Genomic DNA, 20,382 nt, shown 5'->3' on the forward strand with positions numbered 1-20,382 from the left:
ACTAGACCCCTAAATGAATGCAGACCCCAGACAAGACCCCTAAATAAATAGACCCCGGACCGGACCCCTAAATAAATACAGACCCCAGACTAGACCCCTAAATAAATGCAGACCCCAGACTAGATCTCTAAATAAATACAGACCCCAGACCACACCCCTAAATAAATGCAGTCCTTAGACCAGACCCCTAAATACAGACCCCAGAGTAGACCCCTAAATGAATGCAGACCCCAGATTAGATACCTAAATAAATACAGACCCCAGACCAGACCCCAAAATAAATGCAGATCCCAGACCAGACCCCTAAATAAATACAGACCCAAGACTAGACCCCTAAATAAATACAGACCCCAGACCAGACCCCTAAATATTTAATGACCCCAGACCAGACCCCTAAATAAATTCAGACCCCAGACCAGACCCCTAAATAAATACAGACCCCATACTAGACCCCCAAATTAGTGCAGACCCCAGACCGGACACCAAAATGAATACAGACCCCAGACTAGACCCCTAAATGAATACAGACCCCAAACCAGTCCCCTAAATTAATGCAGACTACAGACCAGACCCCTAAATAAATACAGACCACAGACCGGACCCCTAAATAAATACAGACCCCAGACTAGACCCTTAAATAAATGCAGACCCCAGACTAGACCTCTAAATAAATACAGACCCCAGACCACACCCCTAAAAATAAATGCAGACCTTAGACCAGACCCCTAAATAAATAAAGACCCCAGACCAGACCCCAAAATAATTACAGACCACAGACCTGACCCCTAAATGAATACAGACCCCAGACCTACACCTAAATAAATACAGACCCCAGACTGGACCCCAAAATGAATACAGACCACAGACCGGAATACTAAATAAATACAGACCCCAGACTAGACCCCTAAATGAATACAGACCCCAAACCAGACCCCTAAATAAATACAGACCACAGACCGGACCACTAAATAAATACAGACCCCAGACTAAATCTCTAAATAAATACAGACCCCAGACTAGATCCCTAAATAAATGCAGACACCAGACCAGACCCCTAAATAAATACAGACCCCAGACCAGACCTCTAAATCAATGCAGACCACAGACCAGACCCCAAAATAATTACAGACCCCAGACCAGATGCCTAAATAAATTCAGACCCCAGACCGGACCCCTAAATAAATACAGACCCCAGACTGGACCCCTAAATAAATACAGATCCAAGACTAGACCCATAAACAAATACAGACCCTAGACTAGACCCCTAAATGAATACAGACCCCAGACCAGACCCCTAAATAAATACAGACCCCAGACCGGACCCCTAAATAAATACAGCCCCCAGACCAGACACCTAAATAAATACAGAACCAAGACTAGATCCCTAAATGAATACAGACCCCAGACCAGACCCCTAAATAAATACAGACCCCAGACCAGACCCCTAAATCAATGCAGACCACAGACCAGGCACCAAAATAATTACAGACCCCAAACCAGACCCCTAAATAAATACAGACCCCAGACTGGACCCCTAAATAAATACAGACCCCAGACTAGACCCCTAAATAAATGCAGACCCCTGACCGGACCCCTAATAAAATTCAGACCCCAGACTAGACCCCTAAATAAATAGACCCCAGACTAGACCCCCAAATTAATGCAGACCCCAGACCGGACCCCTAAATAAATACAGACCCCAGACTAGACCCCTAAATCAATGCAGACCACAGACCAGACCCCTAAATATTTACAGACCCCAGACCAGACCCCTAAATAAATACAGACCCCAAACCAGAACCCTAAATAAATACAGTCCCCAGAGCAGACCCCTAAATTAATGCAGACCACAGACCAGACCCCTAAATAAATACAGACCCAAGACTAGACCCCTAAATAAATACAGACCCCAGACCAGACGCCTAAATAAATGCAGACCCCAGACCGAACCCCTAAATAAATACAGACACCAGACCAGACCCCTAAATAAATACAGACCCCAGACCCCTAAATAAATACAGACCCAAGACTAGACCCCTAAATAAATACAGACACCAAACCAGACCCCTAAATAATTTCAGACCCCAGAGCAGACTCCTAAATTAATGCAGACCCCAGACCAGACCCCTAAATAAATACAGACCCCAGACCAGACCCCTAAATACAGACCCAAGACTAGACCCCCTAAATTAATACAGGCCACAGAGCAGACCCCTAAATCAATGCAGACCCCAGACCAGACTCCTAAATAAATGCAGACCTCAGACCGGACCCCTAAATATTTACAGACCCCAGACCAGACCCCTAAATAAATACAGACCCCAGACCAGACCCCTAAATAAATACAGACCCAAGACTAGACCCCTAAATGAACAGACCCCAGACCAGGCACCTAAATCAATGCAGACCCCAGACCAGTCCCCTAAATAAATACAGACCCCAGACAAGACCCCTAAATAAATGCAGACCCAAGACTAGACCCCTAAATGAATACAGACCCCAGACTAGACCCCTAAATAAATACAGACCCCAGACTAGACCCCTAAATGAATACAGACCCCAGACTAGACCCCTAAATAAATACAGACCCCAGACCAGACCCCTAAATAAATACAGACCACAGAAAAGACCCCTAAATGAATGCAGACCCCAGACTAGACCCCTAAATGAATACAGACCCCAGACAAGACCCCTAAATAAATAGACCCCGGACCGGACCCCTAAATAAATACAGACCCCAGACTAGACACCTAAATAAATACAGACCCCAGACCACACCCCTAAATAAATGCAGTCCTTAGACCAGACCCCTAAATACAGACCCCAGAGTAGACCCCTAAATGAATGCAGACCCCAGATTAGATACCTAAATAAATACAGACCCCAGACCAGACCCCTAAATAAATGCAGATCCCAGACCAGACCCCTAAATAAATACAGACCCAAGACTAGACACCTAAATAAATACAGACCCCAGACCAGACCCCTAAATATTTAATGACCCCAGACCAGACCCCTAAATAAATTCAGACCCCAGACTAGACCCCTAAATAAATACAGACCCCATACTAGACCCCCAAATTAGTGCAGACCCCAGACCGGACACCTAAATGAATACAGACCCCAGACTAGACCCCTAAATGAATACAGACCCCAAACCAGTCCCCTAAATTAATGCAGACTACAGACCAGACCCCTAAATAAATACAGACCACAGACCGGACCCCTAAATAAATACAGACCCCAGACTAGACCTCTAAATAAATACAGACCACAGACCTAAATAAATGCAGACCTTAGACAAGACCCCTAAATAAATACAGACCACAGACCTGACCCCTAAATGAATACAGACCCCAGACCTACACCTATAATAAATACAGACACCAGACTGGACCCCAAAATGAATACAGACCACAGACCGGACCACTAAATAAATACAGACCCCAGACTAGACCCCTAAATGAATACAAACCCCAAACCAGACCCCTAAATAAATACAGACCACAGACCGGACCACTAAATAAATACAGACCCCAGACTAAATCCCTAAATAAATGCAGACCCCAGACTAGATCTCTAAATAAATACAGACCCCAGACCACACCCCATATATATGCAGTCCTTAGACCAGACCCCTAAATACAGACCCCAGACTAGATCCCTAAATAAATGCAGACACCAGACCAGACCCCTAAATAAATACAGACCCCAGACCAGACCCCTAAATTAATGCAGACCACAGACCAGGCACCAAAATAAATACAGACCCCAGACTAGACCCCTAAATAAATGCAGACCCCTGACCGGACCCCTAATAAAATTCAGACCCCAGACTAGACCCCTAAATAAATAGACCCCAGTCTAGACCCCCAAATTAATGCAGACCCCAGACCGGACCCCTAAATAAATACAGACCCCAGACTAGACCCCTAAATCAATGCAGACCACAGACCAGACCCCAAAATATTTACAGACCCCAGACCAGACCCCTAAATAAATTCAGACCCCAGACTGGACCCCTAAATAAACACAGACCCCAGACTGAACCCCTAAATAAATACAGACCCCAGACTAGACCCGTAATTTAATACAGACCCCAAACCAGACCCCTAAATAAATACAGACCCCAGAGCAGACCCCTAAATTAATGCAGACCACAGACCAGACCCCTAAATAAATACAGACCCAAGACTAGACCCCTAAATAAATACAGACCCCAGACGCCTAAATAAATGCAGACCCCAGACCGAACCCCTAAATAAATACAGACACCAGACCAGACCCCTAAATAAATACAGACCCCAGACCAGACCCCTAAATAAATACCGACCCAAGACTAGACCCCTAAATAAATACAGACACCAAACCAGACACCTAAATAAATATAGACCCCAGAGCAGACTCCTAAATTAATGCAGACCCCAGACCAGACCCCTAAATAAATACAGACCACAGACCGGACCACTAAATAAATACAGACCCCAGACTAAATCCCTAAATAAATGCAGACCCCAGACTAGATCTCTAAATAAATACAGACCCCAGACCAGACCCCTAAATAAATACAGACCCAAGACTAGACCCCTAAATTAATACAGACCCCAAACCAGACCCCTAAATAAATACAGACCCAAGACTAGAACCCTAAATGAATGCAGACCCCTGACAAGACCGCTAAATAAAAACAGACCCCAGACCAGACCCCTAAATCAATGCAGACCACAGACCAGGCACCAAAATAAATGCAGACCCCAGACTGGACCCCTAAATAAATACAGACCCCAGACTAGACCCCTAAATAAATGCAGACCCCTGACCGGACCCCTAATAAAATTCAGACCGCAGACTAGACCTCTAAATAAATAGACCCCAGACTAGACCCCCAAATTAATGCAGACCTCAGACCGGACCCCTAAATAAATACAGACCCCAGACTAGACCCCTAAATAAATGCAGACCCCTGACAAGACCCCTAATAAAATTCAAACCCCAGACCAGACCCCTAAATAAATGCAGACCCAATACTAGACCCCTAAATAAATGCAGACCCAATACTAGACCCCTAAATAAATACAGACCCCAGACCAGACCCCTAAATAAATACAGACCCCAGATCAGACCCCTAAATCAATGCAGACCACAGACCAGGCACCAAAACAAATGCAGACCGCAGACTAGACCTCTAAATAAATAGACCCCAGACTAGACCCCCAAATTAATGCAGACCTCAGACCGGACCCCTAAATAAATACAGACCCCAGACTAGACCCCTAAAAAATGCAGACCCCTGACCGGAACCCTAATAAAATTCAAACCCCAGACCAGACCCCTAAATAAATGCAGACCCCAGACCAGACCCCTAAATAAATACAGACCCCATACTAGACCCCCAAATTAGTGCAGACTCCAGACCGGACACCTAAATTAATACAGACCCCAGACTAGACCGCCAAAATGAATACAGACCCCAAACCAGACCCCTAAATAAATACAGACCAGACTAGACCCTTAAATAAATGCAGACCCCAGACTAGACCTCTAAATAAATACAGACCCCAGACCGCACTCCTAAATAAATGCAGACCTTAGACCAGACCCCTAAATAAATACAGACCCCAGACCAGACCCCAAAATAATTACAGACCACAGACCTGACCCCTAAATGAATACAGACCCCAGACCTACACCTAAATAAATACAGACCCCAGACTGGACCCCAAAATGAATACAGACCCTAGACAAGACCCCTAAATAAATGCAGACCCTAGACCAGACCCCTAAATTAATACAGACCCCAAACCAGACCCCTAAATAAATACAGACCCCAGACCGGACCCCTAAATAAATGCAGACCCTAGACCAGACCCCTAAATACAGACCCAAGACTAGACCCCTAAATAAATGCAGACCCTAGACCAGACCCCTAAATAAATACAGACCCAAGACTAGACCGCTAAATGAATACAGACCACAGACCGGACCACTAAATAAATACAGACCTCAGACTAGACCCCTAAATAAATGCAGACCCCAGACTAGATCTCTAAATAAATACAGACCCCAGACCACACCCCTAAATAAATGCAGAGCCCAGAGTAGACCCCTAAATGAATGCAGACCCCAGACTAGATCCCTAAATAAATGCAGACCCTAGACCGGTCCACTAAATAAATACAGACCCAAGACCAGACCCCTAAATGAATACAGACCCCAGACAAGACCCCTAAATCAATGCAGACCACAGACCCCTAAATATTTAATGACTTCAGACCAGACCCCTAAATAAATTCAGACCCCAGACCAGACCCCTAAATAAAAACAGACCCCAGACTAGACCCCTTAATAAATACAGACCCCAGACCAGACCCCCAAATTAATGCAGACCACGTACCTGACGCCTAAATAAATACAGACCCCAGACTAGACTCCTAAATAAATACAGACCCCAGACCAGACTCCTAAATGAATGCAGACCCCAGACCAGACTCCTAAATAAATACAGACCCCAGACCAGACCCCTAAATGAATACAGACCCCTAAATAATTACAGACCCCAGACCAGACGCCTAAATAAATTCAGACCCCAGACCGGACCCCTAAATAAATACAAACCCCAGACTGGACCCCTAAATTAATGCAGACCATGTACCAGACCCCTAAATCAATGCAGACCCTAGACCAGACCCCTAAATAAATACAGACCCCAGACCAGACCCCCAAATTAATGCAGACCCCAGACCGGACCCCTAAATAAATGCAGACCCTAGACCAGACCCCTAAATAAATACAGACCCAGGAAAAGAGTACTAAAAGAATACAGAACTCAGACCAGACCCCTAAATAAATACAGACCCCAGACCAGACCCCCAAATTAATTCAGACCCCAGACCGGAACCCTAAATGAATACAGACCCCAGACTAGACCACTAAATAAATACAGACCACAGACTAGATCCCTAAATAAATACAGACCACAGACTAGACCCATAAATAAATGCAGACCCTAGACCAGACCCCTAAATAAAAACAGACCCCAGACCAGACCCCCAAATTAATTCAGACCCCAGACCGGAACCCTAAATGAATACAGACCCCAGACTAGACCACTAAATAAATACAGACCACAGACTAGATCCCTAAATAAATACAGACCACAGACTAGACCCATAAATAAATGCAGACCCTAGACCAGACCCCTAAATAAAAACAGACCCCAGAACAGACCCCCAAATTAATTCAGACCCCAGACCGGAACCCTAAATGAATACAGACCCCAGACTAGACCACTAAATAAATACAGACCACAGACTAGATCCCTAAATAAATACAGACCCCAGAACAAACCCATAAATAAATACAGACCCCAGACCAGACCCCTAAATAAATACAGACCCCAGACCAGACACCTAAATAAATGCAGACCCCAGACCAGACCCCTATATCAATGGAGACCACAGACCAGTCCCCTAAATAAATACAGACCCCACACCAGACCCCTAAATAAATACAGACCCCAGACCAGACCCCTAAATAAATACAGACCCCTGACCGGACCCCTAAATAAATGCAGACCCCAGACTGGACCCCTAAATAAATACAGACCCCAGACCAGACCCCCAAATTAATGCAGACCATGTACCGGACGCCTAAATAAATACAGACCCAAGACTAGAGCACTAAATAAATGCAGACCCCAGACCAGACCCCCAAATAATTACAGACTCCAGACCAGACGCCTAAATAATTACAGACCACAGACCAGACCCCCAAATAATTACAGACTCCAGACCAGACGCCTAAATAAATTCAGACCCCTGACCGGACCCCTAAATAAATGCAGACCCCAGACTGGACCCCCAAATTAATGCAGACCATGTACCGGACGCCTAAATAAATACAGACCCAAGACTAGAGCACTAAATAAATGCAGACCCCAGACCAGACACCTAAATAAATACAGACCCCAGATCAGACCCCTTAATAAATAAAGATCCCAGACCAGACCCCTAAATAAATGCAGACCCCAGACACAACCCCTAAATAAATACAGACCCCAGACCAGACCCCTAAATAATTACAGACCCCAGACCAGACCCCTAAATAATTACAGACCCCAGACCAGACCCATAAATAAATACAGACCACAGACTGGACCCCTAAATAAATAGACCCCTAACTAAATACAGACCCCAGACCAGACCCCTAAATAACTACAGACCCCAGACCCGACCCCTAAATAAATACAGACCCCAGACCACTTCCCTAAATAAATACAGATCACAGACCAGACCCCTAAATAAATACAGACCCCAGACCAGACCCCTAAATACAGACCCCAGACTGGACCCCTAAATAAATAGACCCCAGACTAGAACCCTAAATAAATGCAGACCCCAGACCAGACCCCTAAATAAATGCTGACCCCAGACCGGACCACTAAATAAATACAGACCCTAGACTAGACTACTAAATAAATACAGACCCCAGACCAGACCCCTAAATTAATGCAGGCCACAGACCAGACCACTAAATAATTACAGACCCCTGACCAGACCCCTAAATAATTACAGACCCCAGACCAGACCCCTAAATAATTACAGACCCCAGACCAGACCCATAAATAAATACAGACCACAGACTGGACCCCTAAATAAATAGACCCCTAACTAAATACAGACCCCAGACCAGACCCCTAAATAACTACAGACCCCAGACCCGACCCCTAAATAAATACAGACCCCAGACCACTTCCCTAAATAAATACAGACTAGACTACTAAATAAATACAGACCCCAGACCAGACCCCTAAATCAATGCAGGCCACAGACCAGACCACTAAATAATTACAGACCCCTGACCAGACCCCTAAATAAATACAGACCCCAGACCAAACCCCTAAATACAGACCCCAGAACGGACCCCTAAATAAATACAGACCCCAGACCGGACACCTAAATACAGACCCAAGACTAGACCCCTAAATAAATGCAGTCCCCAGACCACACCCCTAAATAAATACAGACCCCAGACCAGACCCCTAAAAAAAGGCAGACCCCCAGACCAGACCCCTAAATAAATACAGACCCCAGACCAGACCCCTAAATAAATACAGACCCCAGACCAGACCCCTGAATAAATACAGACCCCAGACCAGGCCCCTAAATAAATGCAGACCCCAGACCAGACCCCTAATCAATGGAGACCACATACCAGTCTCCTAAATAAATACAGACCCCAGACTAGACCCCTAAATAAATACAGACCCCAGACCCCTAAATAAATACAGACCCCAGACCAGACCCCTAAATAAATACAGACCCCAGACCAGACCCCTGAATAAATACAGACCCCAGACCAGGCCCCTAAATAAATGCAGACCCCAGACCAGACCCCTAATCAATGGAGACCACATACCAGTCTCCTAAATAAATACAGACCCCAGACTAGACCCCTAAATAAATACAGACCCCAGACCCCTAAATAAATACAGACCCCAGACCAGACCCCTAAATAAATACAGACCCCTAAATATAAACCCAGATTCTATATTGTGGATGAAAAGGGTTTTGCCAATAACCTGAACAAATAACCGTTGTTTATCTCTACTGTAGGAGTGGCATGTATTGCTACTGTGTTCTGCAGACCCCTGACCAGGCCATAAGAAACCCTGGTTGGGAAACACAGCTCTGGACACTAGACTGGCACTCATGATGCCCACATCAGACATAGCAGAGCAGGTTACTGCCAGGCAGGTGCCACCTGAGGATTCCATGACCTCTGACATCACGTGACCTGCACACGACCAACTGCCGTTTACTTTCAACTGTCGACGGCAGCGATCGGACTGAAGTCTACAGGTAGGACGATATTGGTGAAAATGGCGTCCAATGGACATGGAGAAGACGAAGAGAAGCGAGAAGAGGAGAAGAGGAAGAGGGAGGAGGACAGCGTCACCGGATTCAAGAAGATGACGAAGAAGAGGAGAGGAGCCAAGGACAGAGGATTGGAGGATGAGGAGCCAAGACCTGGGAGCAGCCAAGACCCTGGAACATCCAGCCCCTATGCCAGGCTTACCATCAGCCGCTTCACCATCCACCAGGTCCTGGGTAGGGGCAGCTTTGGCAAAGTGAGTAGAATATCTAAATATTTCATTTTATAGGGTGGTAAACCTAAAGTTTACCTTTTATCTCCATCAATTGTTCTCTGTTGTCACCATGTTATGCTAGATGGATGATGGGTGTAGTGTTCTCCTATGGGATGCCTAATAGGACATCCAGAAGTATTCCTGCCCCCATAACCACTACTTTAGTTTTTCATTTTAGTATTTTTCTGTCGACATATGAGAGATTTTGATTTTTGGGGGCACGAGTTGTCGTTTTTAATGGCTCCATTCAATGTTCCATATCATTTACTGGGAACATTGTAAAAGGCTGGTTTTTTTTAGGTGAAATAGCAAAAAAAAACAAAACAGCAATTCCTCCATTGGTTTAATAATTTGGCTTTTATGGTGTTAACTAAGTGGTAAAAATGACATGTTACCTTTATTCTGCGGGTCAGTACAATAACGGGGATACCAAAATTATATTGGTTTATTTTTTATACTTTTTATCCAATAAAAACAATTTGTAAAGAAATTAATTTGGTGTGTCTCCATATTCTGAAACCCAGAATTTTTTTTATTTTCCTGTTGATGGGGCGGTGTGAGGACTTCTTTTTTGTGGGGCGAGCTGTACTGTTTATTGGTACTATTTTGGGTTACATAAAACTTTTAATCACTTTTTAACTTTTTATTCCATTTTTCGAGGAGCTAAACAAAACGAAACAGAAAAAAGTTTATTTATTTATTTTGACTGCAATATTTATGTATCGCTTGAATTGTTCTTTTAGCCTCCCCCTATTAAGCTTAGTAGGAGGACCAAGTTGGCAGACCTTGGGGTCTCCATTAGGCCCCCTGGCTGCCATGACAACTATCTACACACTGTGATCGCGCTGCGGGTAGGGGTGATGGGGTGACAGCGGGAGCTTACCTCTATTTAACTGTTTAGATGCCACGGTCGCTATTATAGCGTATAATCCTGCTCCATACTACCCCCACCAACTAAGATAATTATGTCAAATGTGGGTAAGGCGTGAAGACCTCTCCATACAGGACCCAACAGCAGACACTGCATTATGCTGGGAGCTCAGCTTTGTTCTGCTGTAGAGTCCTGGGCACTACCCGACTGACCCACCTCTCTGTCCACCCCTGTTCCTTCTTCTTCTCATGAGGAATCTCCATTTGTTTTCCTCAGGTGGTCCTGGCATCAGTCCCCGGCCGAAACACCTACATGGCCGTAAAAATGATCACCAAACGGGACAATACGGACGAAATTATGAGAGAGCGGCGGATACTCCTAGCGGCCAGACACTGCCCGTTCCTATGCCACCTCTATGCCGCACATCAATCTGAGGAGCGGGCATTTTTTATCACGGAGTATCTGTCCGGTGGCAGCCTGGAGGCTTTGATCAGGATGTGCGGCTGCTTGAACATCGGCAACGTAAGGCGAGTAAATAATCAGGAGACTGAGGGGGGTGGAAAGAAGAAAAGATGAGGGGGGAGGTCAGATGAAGGATAATACAGAGAATGCAGAATACAGGCTGCCATAATCAGCGCCTCCTCTCTGCTAGAGACCGCACACACTCCATCATAACATGATATTAGGGAATTGATAGAGGAAGATTTCATGACATTGAGACTCCGCTCTGTTCTCCCCATCAGATTCTACACAGCAGAGATGATATGTGGCCTCCAGTTCCTCCATGGACACAACATCGTCCACCGGTAAGCAGAACTTCCCCCTTCTTTCATTCTCCTTTACATGCTGGAAACAGTGCACCCAGCTTTCCTACACTCCTGAATGGCTATTCTGCTTGGTGGTGAAATGACCCATCCCCCGTCTCCTGGATCACTGGGCGGATTTGTCATTCTCTCGTCTTATTTCTTTGCAGAGATCTAAAGCCGGAGAATATAATGTTGGATGCAGATGGCCACGTCCGTATCATCGACCTGGGATTGGCCCAAGATGGCTTCACCGCCTCCAATAAGATCCGTGGAGTGACGGGAACGTTGCATTACATGGCCCCCGAGGTGCTTCTTAGAAAAAAATACGGCACCGCAGTTGACTGGTGGAGCCTGGGGATTGTGGTGTCCAGGATGGCAGCAGGACGCTCCCCATTTTACAACGGCCCCGTCAGGCAAATGGCTATCAAAGCCATCACCACCGCGAAGCCTAAATTTCCAACTTGGCTTAATCCTGACGTGAAACATCTGACCAAGAGACTGGTCCGTAAAAATTCTAAGAGGCGCCTCGGTGTGTGCGGGAACATCAGAGAGCATCCATTCTTCTCCACCATCGGCTGGGAGGAACTGCAGGAGAGGAGGGCACAGCCACCATTTACACCATTTGTGCCCGTTCTGGAGAACCAACATCTGAAGTGGCCAGAGAATAACAAAGCCCTTCACCCCTTGGCCGGGTTCAGCTTCATGTCACCAAGCTGGAACCAATAAGATCTCAGGACAAGGGCCCAGAACTTCATGCCTCCTGACCCGCGCCTCAAGTCTCTGCTGCTGTATGTTACCTCGGCTGCCCAGACCATCATCTCTCTCCTTACCATCTTCATGCCACACCTCTGCCATCTTGCTGCTGCACCAGAGCCTTGACTTGCCATCCTCCAATCCCGGGCAGGCATCTGACATCACTCCAGCCTGAAGATCCTCTACACCCCCCAGGAGCGGCCTGTGCTTAGTTTCCATCTGGGGAGATCAGGAATAATAGCCGCATGTTGTAGTCCTGGGGCCGGAGCGGCCATTATACCTGATCTCACCTCAGCACAGGCCAGGTAAGTAATGCACCCACATCACCCACATCACTCACATCACCCCACTATATAATAAGTATAGACACCACACTACATGATAAGTATAGACACCCGCATATAGACACATAGTACATTTAGATTAGACTTTAGCCTTTGATCCTGGGATTATTCTGATCGCCATATTTGGGGTCAGGAAGGAATTTTCCCCCCTTAATATGAGGACAATTGGCTCATTCCTCACAGGGGGTTTTCGCCTTCCTCTTGATCAACACGGCCTTAAATAGGTTTAGGATGATAGAGTAATAAGTAGTAACACACATAAGTGACATAATATAAATATAGAAAATAATTTAAAAAAAATCTTAATTTAATACAATTTATAGTTTACACATAAATAAATACAGCAGTTCATTAAAAATAATAATATAAAGAATGAATAATTTTCCCCTAGTCTTTCCCCATATTACACGTTACACTTCAGCCTTTGATCCTGGGATTTATGCCGATCGCCATATTTGGGGTCAGGAAGGAATTTCCCCCCCTAATATGAGGACAATTGGCTCATTCCTCACAGGGGGTTTTCGCCTTCCTCTGGATCAACACGGCCTTTAGATAGGTTTAGTATAATAGATAAATAGATGACACATACATATACACAGTATATAATAATAGTAGTCTTAATACTTCTAGAATAATCTCCTAATAATAAAATATAACCTTCCCTTATCTGTAAATAAAACTTTCCTTTTACCCCCTACATCTTTGTGCTTGTTTTTATTCCCATTGGACTTCTGTGTAGTAAATGTTGTCCGAGCTCTGAGACCCCCACCAATCACTAGAACGAAGCAGCTGAAGGTCTCGTGTGAGCGCTCAGCCGCTTCCTGTCTGTTCAGCTTTTTCCGGAAAAATGTATCGGCTCATAGACTTTCTATTGAGTCCGTTCACCGATACATTTATTTCTGGAAAAAGCCGAACAAACACAAAGCGACTGAGCGCTCACACGGGGGCTTCAGCTGCTTCGTTCTAGTGATTGGTGGGGGTCTCAGTGCTCGGACCCCCACCAATCCAATCTTCTGACGTGTCACTATGTCACTATGACATGTCAGAAGTTTGTCAAACGTTTAGCTACACTTTAAAGGTATATGTCAGATTTAAAGCCCAAATGTGGTGTGAACAGAGCCTTACAGGGGTTGTCAGGTTCTTACAATACCGTTTTGCTAGAGGGGTCCAGTAATCTGTGGGGGAACTTGCTGCAAGAGTTTAATTTCCCTACAGCATCTCTAAAGGGGAAGTAAAGTATTACACAGTTCTATAATCACCGGGCTGTGCATGTAATACATGGATGTGATGGTCCTCCTGAGCAGGAGATGATGTTTGTAGCCCCTCTCCATTCTGGATAATTAATCAGGGTCCTGAACGGGGGAACCCACACGATTACCCCAAAATTCCCTAATAGGGCATTTGAAAATGGGGTTTCCAAACCAGAAAACAGCTTTATTGGTTATATAATGATAAGTGAGAGTTTGTTACAATGTATCAGCGCAGGAGAGAGCTGAAGTACAGGCTATTTAGATTGTGGAGGATTATCTAAACGGGATACACTGAATGGGGCACAGTGGAGGATGGAGGATCGGCTACAATGCTGCCCCCTACAGTCAGGGCCCTCACCTCATGGATGCTCCTGTTACCAGATCCTTCACACCAGAGATCAACATTCATGAAGAAGAAAAATCCCCTGCAGAGACGTCCACACCGAGAGATCCAATAGGACTGGTCTATACAAGGAGTCGTCATATCCGGGGGCATATTTACAGCCATGCCCCCATATAATAAATACTTTATTCCTGTATACATGAGAAGTTCTACAACTTTATAATATCATTTATGTTTCAATTACTCACCATTTTCAAGATCTGTTTGCTGTCAGTGAATGAGGACACTCTTGCTCACATTCAGATGCAGTGAACCTGTACATCGCTAGTCCTGCTCTCAGCTAAGAAACATAAAGTAGAAAAGGAAGTTGTAGAACTTTTCATTTATACAGCGATTAAGCTTTAGTTACATAAAATCGGAAAACACACAGGAAGAGGATTCATTACCGGTAGTACTACAGTGATCTGGTGCCCGCAGGTATCTAATGGTAAATACGGCCCTGGTGGGTACCTCACCTTTATGTGACAGGCCATAAAATGTCATATAGGAAAAAACGTAAGAAAGAACTTACCATACGGGGATCATATATGTTATGTCGCTGGAAGAAACCTGCAGCACTGACACCAATGGAACATGAGGATGACGCCTCTCAATGTGCCGTCCATCACCCCCATCATCCCACGAGTTTCACTCCACCTGTGACTCTGCCGACTAAGGTGAATACTGACTAAACACAAACTCTGACCGGCCTCATCACTAGTCCATATTGTCATACAGCCGCCTCCGATCCCTAATCCAGTGGTGGTGAACTAACCCTTATCCACTTACATGTGGTTTCCAGTAGTCAGTGGTACATATAATATCCAGAGACTAGTGGTCAGTGGTACATATAGTATCCACAGTCTGGTGGCCAGTGAGTAAATATAGTATTCAGAGTCTGGTGGTCAGTGGTATATATAGTATCCAGAGTCTGGTGGTCAGTCGTACATTCAGTATCCAGAGTCTTGTGGTCAGTGGTATATATAGTATCCAGAGTCTAGTGGTCAGTGGTACATATAGTATCCAGAGTCTGGTGGTCAGTGGTACATATAGTATCCAGAGTCTAGTGGTCAGTGGTACATATAGTATCCACAGTCTGGTGGCCAGTGAGTAAATATAGTATTCAGAGTCTGGTGGTCAGTGGTATATATAGTATCCAGAGTCTGGTGGTCAGTCGTACATTTAGTATCCAGAGTCTTGTGGTCAGTGGTATATATAGTATCCAGAGTCTAGTGGTCAGTGGTACATATAGTATCCATAGTCTGGTGGTCAGTGGTACATATAGTATGCAGAGTCTGGTGTTCAGTGGTATATATATAATATCCAGAGTCTAGTGTTCAGGGGCACACGTGGTCATAAACGGCTGTTTGGACACACGGCAGGGTTCAGAAGGGAAAGAGCGCCATTTGGAGTTCAAATTTAGCTGGAATGGTTTGCAGAGGCCATGTCACATTTGCAAAGCCCCTGAGTGGCCAAAACAGTGGAAACCCCCCAAAAGTGACTCCATTTGGGAAACTACACCCCTCAAGGAATTTATCTAGGGGTATAGTAGGGGTATAGTGAGCATTTAAAAAAATATGTCAATTAAAAATCCATGGGCTTCTCTAAGGGACGGACCCTGGGAGGCGTGGTGCTTTAGCATACCCGTGGTGATGCCACTGTAGCTTATATGATCACGGCTAGTGGTTTAACCCCTTCCCGACATTTGCCGTATAGATACGTCATGGAAAGCCATGACTTCCCGCAAATTGCCGTATCCATACGCCAAATGAAGAAGGGGTTACAGTGGAAAAAATAAAAGTTACAAAGTAAAGATGGCTGCTGTTCATAACAGCAGACCATCTTTACGCGAGGGCTAGGGGGGTGGCTCAACCGCCCCTCATCGGCGATCGCTGCAATTGGCCGGTCAATTCAGAGCGGCCAATTGCGGCCGTTTGCGGCTTTCACCAATCACTGTGCCACAGGGCACAGTGATATGGTGGTGATTGGTGCTGCCTAGGACAGCACCAGTCCCTGCCATGTAGCGATGACGAGGTGGCTGGGATGCCATCCCCCCGATCGCTACGATTGGTTGGTCTGCACCGATTGACCAATCGCAGCCATGGCGAGTGTTTGAAACACCCTCCACCAGCTCTGCCCACCTCATTCCGGTTAGGAACGGTGAGCAGAGCTGGTGTGACCATCTGTGAGCCATACTTACCGAATCTGAGGCCTTCTGTGCTGCCATCCTGCTGTGACGTCTTCATCTGACTGCTTCCTGCTGCAGAGTGAACCTTCGTCATCATCATCTGTGCTGCTGCTGATTTATTTTTTTTAGCAGCACTTGTTTTTTTCCTAAACTTCTTATCCCTGTACCCTTCCCCCTCCCCCTCTTTCCCTTGTTACGTCCTGTGGCCGCTGAGTGTGGATCAGTGACCACCATCACTGACCGCCAATATTTGGCACAGGACTTTTTTTTATTTTTTGCACCTCCCTGTGTGCATCCTGCGGCCACTGAGTGCTGATCAGTGACCGCCATCACTCATCAGCATCTGTGGTCATTTTTTTTGACGCTACGTTTTTTTCATCTTTTTCTACCCGCACCAATTTACTGTGTGCTTCCTGTGCCGCTGAGCGCTGATCAGTGACCGTCATCACTGATCGGATCAATTATAGGTGCAGGGTTTTTATTTTGTGGCCTTTTTTTTACTGCACCTTTTTTTTTGGGTGCGCCCTGGGGCCACTGAGTGCTGAGTCTAATAATCAGCCTCAGTGGTCATTTGTTTACGCAGGGTAGCGTTAGGGCGTTAGAGTAGCGGACGTTTACTGATGTCCGTTTTGTAAAATAAATATATAGCAGAAGTTATAGCTCTATGTTATTTATACAGTTTGAGTAAATCTACAGCTTCTCGTCAGCGTCTGTTTACTGACGGACATTCAGCTTTTTTGTAACTGAAGTTCGGTCACTACATTTTTGATAGCGCAGCGACACAGTTGTAGCTCAAGTTTTTTCACAGTTCTATAATGAACGTGCAGTCAATTTCTTTCTCCTAAATTTTTCTTATAGTTCTTTTTGTTTTCCTATAAATGTCATATACACGTGTAAAAGCACAACATACACAACCACCTCTATAAATATAAATGGAGTATTACACGTGTTGAAGCACTACATACCCCCCTAATAAAAATGTCCCATTCATCTCAATGGGTCTATTCAGCAGAAGAGGCATCCGCCATCCTGGTCCTGACACTGAATCAGCCAGCGCGGGAGAAGAGGAAATTGCCCCATTCCTATTGACCTCCTCATCATCATCATCCTCATCCAGTGATGAGGAACCCCCGCAAAGACGCCCCAGGACATCAGCTGAGGCAAACCCACAAATGAGTGATACCCTGTGGAACCCACCCCCTGATAATTATGAGCCTCACATTCCGGATTTCACAGGGAGCTCAGGAATTCGGTTAGAGACTGTAGGCCTCACAGAAATGGACTATTTCAAGCTCTTTTTCTCTGAGGATTTTGTTAATTTAATGGCAGCCCAGACAAATTTATACGCCCGGCAATTTTTAGCCCAAAACCCCACGTCATCATTTGCTAGGTGGACCCCCATAGAGGCAGCGGAGATTATTAAATTTTGGGGCCTTGTCCTACATATGGGCCTAGTAAAAAAGCCAGCGATTAGGCAATACTGGAGTGCGGACAGTTTATACAGCACCCCATTATACCGCATGGCAATGACCCGGGCACGTTTTGAAATAATTCTGACATTTTTGTATTATAAGGATAATGCACAGTGCCCGCCCCGTGATGACCCCACATACGACCGCCTATTCAAGATCAGGCCAATGATTGATTATTTCTGCACCAAATTTCAGGAAGTGTACACCCCCGAAAAGAACATAGCAATAGACGAGTCCTTTTTACATTTTAAGGGGAGACTAAATTTCCGCCAATACCTGCCAAGCAAGAGGGCGAGGTATGGAATTAAAATGTAGAAGCTGTGCGGGAGTAGCTCAGTGTGCACCTACAGGTTTAGGGTTTATGAAGGGAAGGACGCCAGGATAGAACCCCCAGAATGCCCCCCTGTCCTGGGGGTTAGTGGGAAAATAGTGTGGGACTTGGTGCACCCACTGCTGGACCAGGGTTACCCCCTTTACGTGGATAACTTCTATACCAGCGTCCCACTATTTAACTGCCTCTCCACCAGAAGTCCTGCAGCATGCGGCACCGTGCGCAAAAACCAGAGAGGCCTCTCTAAAAATCTGATTGGGCAACCCCTAAGAGAAGGAGAAAGCAGGTCGCTAAATAGCGAGAACATGTTGCTGGACAAGTATAAGGACAAGAGGGACGTCCTTATGTTGACCACAATGCACGGTAGCGGCAGAACCCCTGTCCCTGTCCAAGGTACCACCACAATGACCCCCAAGCCAGACTGCATCCTCGGCTACAATAAGTACATGGGAGGGGGTGATCTTTCTGATCAAGTACTGAAGCCGTACAGTGCCATGCGGAAAACACAGGGACATTCCTTAATTTTCAAGAGGTGCTGATCAAGGCCCTTGTATTTGGGGACCAGGAAGGGGAGAGCCCCAGTACTTCTAGAAGCGATGGTCCACGTATTGTACCAGGGCAACACTTTCCTGGAGGAATCCCCTCCACTGGTAAAAAGGGAAGGAGCCAAAAAAGGTGCAAAGTGTGTTACAAAAGGGGGAGAAGACGAGACACAACTTATCATTGTGAAACCTGCCCCGACATATCTGGCCTGTGCATAAAGGAGTGCTTCAAAGTTTATCACACATCCATGGATTTTTAAATGACACATTTTTTTTTAAATGCTCACTATACCCCTAGATAAATTCCTTGAGGGGTGTAGTTTCCCAAATGGAGTAACTTTTGGGGGGTTTCAACTGTTTTGGCCACTCAGGGGCTTTGCAAATGTGACATGGCCTCTGCAAACCATTCCAGCTAAATTTGAACTCCAAATGGCGCTCTTTCCTTTCTGAGCCCTGCCGTGTGTTCAAACAGCCGTTTATGACCACACGTGGGGTATTGTTTTACTCGGGAGGAACTGCTCTACAAATGTTGGGGTGCTTTTTCTCCTTTAGTCATGTGGGAATGAAAACAAATTAGCTAAACCTACATTTTCTTTGCAAACATATAGATTTTCATTTTCACCACCTAATTCCAATAATTTATGCAAAAAACCTGTGGCGTCAAAATGCTCACTATACCCCTAGATCATTTCCTTATGGGGTGTAGTTTCCAAAATGGGGTCACTTGTGGGGGTTTCCACTGCTTTTTCTCCTCAGGGGCTTTGCAAATCCGACGTGGCCTTCGCAAACCATTCCTGCTAAATTTGAGCTCCAAAAGCCAAATGGCGCTCTTTCCCTTCTAAGCCCTGCCGTGTGTCCAAACAGCCGTTTATGACCACATGTGGGGTATTGTTTTAGGCCCCATGCACACGAGCATATTTTTTTCCTCCCGTAATTACTGGCGTAAATACGGGTCCTTTGTCCACTGCAGCCTGTGATTGGCCTGTGATTGGCTGCAGCGGTCACATGGGATGAAACGTCATCCCGGGAGGCCGGAATGGAGGAAGAAGCAGGGAGTTCTGGGTAAGTTAACTTTTAATACTATTAACCCAAGCGGTAGTCACTGTCCCGGGTGCTGAAAGAGTTACAGCCGATCAGTTAATTTTTTCAACACCCTGGACAGTGACTATCCCCTGATGTCGCCTAGCAACGCTCCCGTAATTACGGGTGCACACACGTAGCCACCCGTAATTACGGGAGCCCCATAGTCTTCTATGGGCCTGCCGGTGTCGTAATTACGGCCTGAAATAGGACATG

At 45.6% G+C, this 20,382-nt stretch overlaps 2 protein-coding genes across 2 annotated transcripts; both read left to right on the plus strand.

Moving 5' to 3' along the window:
- Positions 1-9,631: 9,631 nt before the first annotated feature.
- LOC142698147 (protein kinase C-like 1) lies at positions 9,632-11,594 on the plus strand. The gene is made up of 2 exons (XM_075847815.1): positions 9,632-10,129; positions 11,295-11,594. Exons 1-2 carry the CDS (start codon positions 9,881-9,883, stop codon positions 11,592-11,594), a joined length of 549 nt encoding a protein of 182 aa, XP_075703930.1. The 5' UTR covers positions 9,632-9,880.
- On the plus strand, positions 11,590-13,610 carry LOC142698143 (protein kinase C delta type-like). The gene is made up of 2 exons (XM_075847811.1): positions 11,590-11,824; positions 11,992-13,610. Exons 1-2 carry the CDS (start codon positions 11,727-11,729, stop codon positions 12,548-12,550), a joined length of 657 nt encoding a protein of 218 aa, XP_075703926.1. The 5' UTR covers positions 11,590-11,726; the 3' UTR covers positions 12,551-13,610.
- Positions 13,611-20,382: the final 6,772 nt, after the last annotated feature.

The sequence above is a fragment of the Rhinoderma darwinii genome, assembly GCF_050947455.1.
Source record: "Rhinoderma darwinii isolate aRhiDar2 chromosome 12 unlocalized genomic scaffold, aRhiDar2.hap1 SUPER_12_unloc_2, whole genome shotgun sequence".
In the NCBI taxonomy this organism is placed as follows: domain Eukaryota; kingdom Metazoa; phylum Chordata; class Amphibia; order Anura; family Rhinodermatidae; genus Rhinoderma; species Rhinoderma darwinii.